This window comes from Pseudopipra pipra, chromosome 1, assembly GCF_036250125.1.
Source record: "Pseudopipra pipra isolate bDixPip1 chromosome 1, bDixPip1.hap1, whole genome shotgun sequence".
Lineage (NCBI taxonomy): Eukaryota > Metazoa > Chordata > Aves > Passeriformes > Pipridae > Pseudopipra > Pseudopipra pipra.
This window is the reverse complement of record NC_087549.1, coordinates 61,280,409-61,286,408: the sequence shown is the minus strand read 5'-3', so window position 1 is coordinate 61,286,408 and position 6,000 is coordinate 61,280,409. Positions and strand designations below refer to the sequence as shown.

Here is a 6,000-nt window from a genome sequence, read left to right as displayed (position 1 = left end):
GACTGTCACCTGTAGAAAACAGAAATGGTGAAATGAGAGGGAGTTTTGCCAACAACCCTTTCTCATCAACTTTCTCTTAGGAAATTAAGAATGACAGTGTAGGTGTGGCATTTTCTGAATATTCACCCAAAGGCTTCAGAAGAGGGAAATATGTGGCTCAAATTATACTGTTGCCATCAGGCTCCAGGATTACACTCCTGGGCCAGGAGTGATGGGAAGCTTTAAGTTTAATAAAGGTTACAAGTATCTGCTAACTTTTACGGATTTAAAAAACCCCAAGCGTGTGTAGGACCTTAGCTCTTGTTAGGCTTCTGTCTTTCCAGTTTTCCAGTTTATAGAAACCTTGTATGTTATTTCAGTTTGGGTAAGAAGAAAAGTGTCCTCCACAGGTGATGTTACTCCGTGGCTTCATCCTGAAGGTGACATTATTTCCTAGTGTGTGTGGCTTCCCCATGGGAAGGATCTACCATGTTTCATTGCTTGATGGATTTAAACACCACCGTTTAGAAGCATCCCAAAACATCTTGCCATTTGATGCATTTTACGCAAAAGGCTACTACGTAGTCTGCCAGCCTGCAGCAGATGGCTTTCTGTACATAACACATAAACTTCGGTCTTACTGAACTTCTGTAATTGCCATTTTATTTCTGCACAAATACACTGTCATCCATCCAATATTTTAAATGCACAAAGCACAAGGCTCACCCAAGTAATAATTTCACATGTATAAGGTGACCAACAGAAACATCAATTAGCTGCACTCTGAGAGCACTGATGGGACATTTTGGAGGAGATGCTAGGGAACGGAGAGGGCAGCATTTCATGAGGGCAGAAGAAGAAGAGCAACCTCTTTTCTGAGCAGCTGGTCTGCTGGTGGGCAGAGACATTGCTAAGGGGACCCACAAGTGGCAGCACTGAGTGAACACCACAAAGGAATTGGTGGAGTGAGGAGGCCTCCATGCAAATCCCACTCTCCAGCACGATGCCATGGCTCCCCACCACTCACACAGCAGCACAGACACACTTCTACAAGGAGCAGCAGGCAAATCTTACAAGGGAAACACAACCACGAGCACTTTCTCAGCTATGGGTTAATTTTCAGCCCAAGACACAAAGCTAGTTCAGATTTCTGAATTTTCCCATCCTTGTTCACGTCACAGTGGTTGAGCAGGATCTGGCGGAACTTGTCCAGGTCCACCCCGCTAATGCTGGGCTGCAGGCAAAAGAGAAAAACAGTGCTGAGAGAGAAAATGGCACTGGATTCTCCCAGCTTTGTAAAGCAGCAGGCCATACAGCAACTGGGAAATCCATCCAAGGAGGACTGACCAAAAGGCCCCACATAAGCTCATATGTAGTGGGGAGGCAAACAGAGGATCGGGAAAAGGCACCCTGCAGAAGCACAGGGGGTGTGGGACTGTGAATAACTATACAGAAATGGCACCTTGACTTTTGTGCTTAGTGAAGGCCATCAGTATCTGATCTATATCAAAGAAAAGTCTGCAAAAAGGTGTGCAATGCAGATCGCTGCACTACCAGTCCTCTGCTTTCATCTGGTTTCCTGTCTCAATCCTGCTGTGCAAGGAGTGATGTAGCATTTCTGTCAGCAGACTCCTATTTTACAGGCTACTCAGCAGTGTAAAAATACCTTTTGTGGATCAAACTGCTGCTGAAGACACATTTTACAGGCTACACTGTCTCTCTGCTAATGCTGTACTGCTTGCTCTGCTTCCTGCTTCCTTGGGAGAGGCTCAAATTCACATGCACAGCTTGTGGCATCTAGGACAATGCTGAAGAAGGCCCTTAGGGAAAGTACAAACTTCCCTCCTTTACACACACACACAGAGAATGAATCCAACCTCCTACCCATTCCTGTACCCTTCCCTGCACACTATATGGCCATAACATACACCTGCAGCCATCACCACTCAGTTGCCATTCTCTGATCTCTGCTGAACAGACATGGGAGCACTGATATCCCTGTGCCAGGTCACATTGTGTGGAAATGCAACAGCTCAGACTCAGAGGAAGCCAAAACTAGGCTCTATTTGTGTCAAAATCTCTCTCTTGGTCTGCATCTGGAAACTCAAGATAGTCCAATGCAGACAGACTCTGCTGTCCATCAGAAGTTGAAGTGACACACTGGGTACAGTATTGTCAATTAGAGATAGACCCTAAATAATTTTCAAATGTAGCCCTGAGATAACCTAGTGAACCATGAGGTCATTCTGGTGAGAACCACATCCTCAGGGAAAACAGAAGAAAGAAATTCTGATTATTGATCTATGCCAACAGTTTGTGCTGAGACGGTGACATTCCCTGCTGCTGATGATCAGAGTGAAATTTGACTCTATGTTCTTACTAGTCTCTCTATGTACATAACGTTTCCAAAACAAGCCCTGGTCTTTCAGAAATACAGGGTATTATTCAAACAGAGCCATGAAGATACCTTGACCAGTTCCATCATGTCTTTGACAAACCCATCCACTTCTGGGCCTTCAAGTGCTCCCGTTTTACTCTGAAAGATGGAATAAACATCAAAACTCCCCAGTAAGTCAAAAACACTACAATATTTACCAGCCAGTACATCCAACCCGTCACCAAGCTTTATAAAGCGTCATAAAGCTCACAGAACCATAGAAAGGTTTGGATTGGAAGGGACCTTTAAGATCATCTGGTTCCAACCACCCCACCATGAGCATGAGTACCTTCCACTATACCAGGCTGGGTTGCTCAGACCTCCATCCAACCTGGCCTTGAATACTTACAGGCACGGGAAATCCACAGTTTCTCTGGGCAACCTGTTCCAGTGCCTCACTACACTCACAGTAAAGAATTTCTTCCTAATATCTAGGATTCCTTCCTTTTTTCCCAAACAATCTCTTCCCCTCACATGGAAGCAACATCTCCCACCATTTTGTGAGGCTTGCTGGTCACCACCCTGAGGGAATTGTGTGACTGCCAGAAGTGGCACTGAATTGTTGATGTCTAACAGGCAGTTAAATGGTAATGTCTGTCATGGGCCAGACTCCCTAAATAATCATTATTTCAATATTGGAAGGAGTTTTGTTTTTTGGGGTGGTGGTGATGGAGGTCCCAACTGTCAAAGACTGTGAGTGCTAAAGCCACCACCTTCTCTGCATCTCCTTCAGGGATACTGCTAATGCAGCAGCAATGGCCATGGCAATGCAGGAAGTCAAAACTGGTCCTTGCCACAAGTTCTCTGAGCATCACACCCATCTGTCCCTACTTTACCCCTCCCAGTCTGGTATCTGGGCTCATGGACCATGGGCTCAGGCACAGCTGCTGCTCCTGAGTGACCCCAACAATACCCAGCAGAAAGAAGAAATCTAAGCAGCATATGCTAAATCTGTGTCATTTGCAAATTGCAAGGGATTGAATGGCCTCATGGGACTCACAACGTCATAGTGTGCAAAGATCTTCTCAAAATCTCTTCTCCTTTCCTCTGTGCTGCAAGCCTGCATGTAGAGAGGACAAGCAAATGAAAAATTTAAGAAAAAAAAATCGTTTGAGCCCAGATTATTTTAGCTGAGAGAAACAGGATCAAGGTATCAAAAAACAGTGCTACTTACATCCATTTTAAATTGTAGAAGGAAATTTTCCTGGAGCGCCAGAATCCTGAATGGAGAGACTTAAATCATAATCTTTCCACTTTATCATCTGCATACAAACTCTTCTGAACTCTCCTTGCTCAGAAAGCAAAGGGATGTTAGATTAAAGGCCTATAAAAGACAAAATTGCTGCAGAGGGCTGATGTGGGAACACGAGCCCTCCTCCCTGTATGATGGGGCACGGCAGGTGCCCTTTGGCTCACCACAAATGTGCTTCGTAGCACCATTGCTCCTCACAGAGCAATTCTGGTGGTCCAGCACAATGGAAGTTGTCAGACTCTGACTCAAGACACTGGATTGCTGTGCTGCATTAAAGGAAATAGTCATTTATTGTTCTCTATTGGAGGCAGAATTGGTGGTTGTAAAAGTAAAGGGCAAAGTATTACTGGCCTGTGCACCAAGACTGGCTGAATTCCTCTCCTTTTGTCTCCTAAAGCTCATCAAGCACTGATAAATCATTTTCTCTCTCCAACTCCTCTTCTAATCCTGAGGTTTTTAGAGCCCATGACACAGGGACACTGAGCTGTGTCCACACATGGAGGGATTCGGAGTGTGAGGAATGTGCTCAGACTGCAAGGGAGCCTCAGATGGCCTGGTTCCTGGTAGGGAACTGTATTTAAGAGAAAATTGCAACAGTAACTCCCTTTATTCTCCATTCTGCCTCTGATTCTTTTCATATATATCATAGTCAAAGGGAACTGCTGTATGCACTGCAGTTATTCATGCTCACATTTGTCATGATCCAAAGCAGAAAGTAACAGTGGCAAACCAGCACTTCTGTCCCCTCACCCCTAAAATGGTGTTTTAAGATTGTATCTGCATGTTTAAAGTCCTATCTAATCAATGCACATACATTTACAGAGAAAGGCATACTCTCTGTCCGTAGGCAATGAAAATCATCTAAAAGCCTCGGGAGACCTTATCGCTCTCTACAACTACCTGAAAGGAGGTTGGAGCGAGGTGGGGGTTGGGTCTCTTTTCCTAGGCAACCAGCAGTAGGACAAGAGGGCACAGTCTTAAGCTGTGACGGGGAGGTTTAGGTTAAACATTAGAAAGAAATTCTTTACAGAGAGTGATCAGACATGGGAATGGGCTGCCCAGGGTGATGGAGTCACTGTCCCTGGAGATATTTAAGAAGAGACTGGATGTGGCACTTAGTGCCATGGTCTAGTTGACAGGATGGTGTTGGGTCATGGGTTGGAATCAATGATCTCCGGGGTCTTTTCCAACCTGGTTGGAATCACAGATTCTGGAATTCTGTGAGGTATCAAAAACAGAAAAGAGACAGAGGTCCATGACTGAGTCCCCAGCTTCCTTCACAAGCATCTTCACCTTGGCTCTTCAAATTCTTTCTTACTGCCACTGCCAAACTCCTTTGTGGTGGCACTTTTATTATTCAAAAAAGTAGGTAAAAAATGTGATGATATAAAATAAATGCACGCCTACTACCCTGCTGAAAGGATTGCCATCAATTTTTTTGAGTAACAATGTCACTGGTTGCTTTGTCACCTCCTGGGAAGCATCACAGAGGCAGCATGGGTCATGAATGTTGGTGTTGTACATTGCTAGCATTGCTCCTGTCACTAGCTCTAGATCCTCAGACTATTGCAATAGGGATAACGTTTTGGAGAGGTAGGATCAGAGCTGATGTAATTTGAAAGGAGGCAAAATTCAAATTCTCGTCCCCAGAGGGAGATCATCACCTTGCCTGGATCTGTCATTGGGAGCTGAAAAACCCCATCAACATTATTAAATCCTACCTTGCCAGGTCATTCAGGTCCAGCCGCCCATCTTTATTTTTGTCGAAGATTTTCATCTATAAATCAAGAAGACAGAGATAAAATAGATAAGCCATGAGGAGAACATGCACACAAAAAAGACAATATACATTTTGCTCTGCCCTGTGCCCTCACCTCTGCTTGCTTGGGGTGCTTGCCCAAATCCCAGGCAGCATGGCATCCTATGCTACCACCGAGTGCAAGGGTGGCACGAGAGCATAGCAAAATCCTCCAGCTTTCTGACAGCAACAACCCAAAGCAATCAAAGACCCATACCGCTCCCTTCCCACCTTACATGGGGATAAAGGCAGGTCTGCAGCAAACACCTTAAGAAACTAAATACTGCCCTTGCCAAGGCCACTGAAAAAAGTGCTGAAAAAAGGGGAAAACTTCTGAATGCTTCCAGCCTGACTCCGTCCTTATCTTTCACTGTTGCTGTGGCTACTGAGTGGCTGAAGAGCAAATGCTATCTTCTGATTGACACTCAGGTCAGGATTTTACAAGACTAAAGCAGTGCGATTTTCTTGGCTCAGCCTGCTGTTGGAAAGCTCTAAGACTGGGAAGAAGGTTCAGGCTGCCAACATCAAGAGGTT

At 45.0% G+C, this 6,000-nt stretch overlaps 1 protein-coding gene across 1 annotated transcript in view; it reads right to left on the bottom strand.

The window, feature by feature from the left end:
- Positions 1-616: 616 nt before the first annotated feature.
- Positions 617-6,000, bottom strand: part of SCGN (secretagogin, EF-hand calcium binding protein) — a 29,341-nt gene continuing 23,957 nt past the window's right edge. Inside the window, exons 7-11 of the mRNA XM_064658891.1 lie at positions 5,390-5,445; positions 3,591-3,636; positions 3,417-3,476; positions 2,447-2,515; positions 617-1,213 (exon numbers count right to left, since the gene is read on the bottom strand). Coding sequence (XP_064514961.1) covers positions 1,085-1,213; positions 2,447-2,515; positions 3,417-3,476; positions 3,591-3,636; positions 5,390-5,445 — 360 coding nt within the window. The 3' untranslated portion in view covers positions 617-1,084. The remainder of the gene's footprint in view (positions 1,214-2,446; positions 2,516-3,416; positions 3,477-3,590; positions 3,637-5,389; positions 5,446-6,000) is intronic.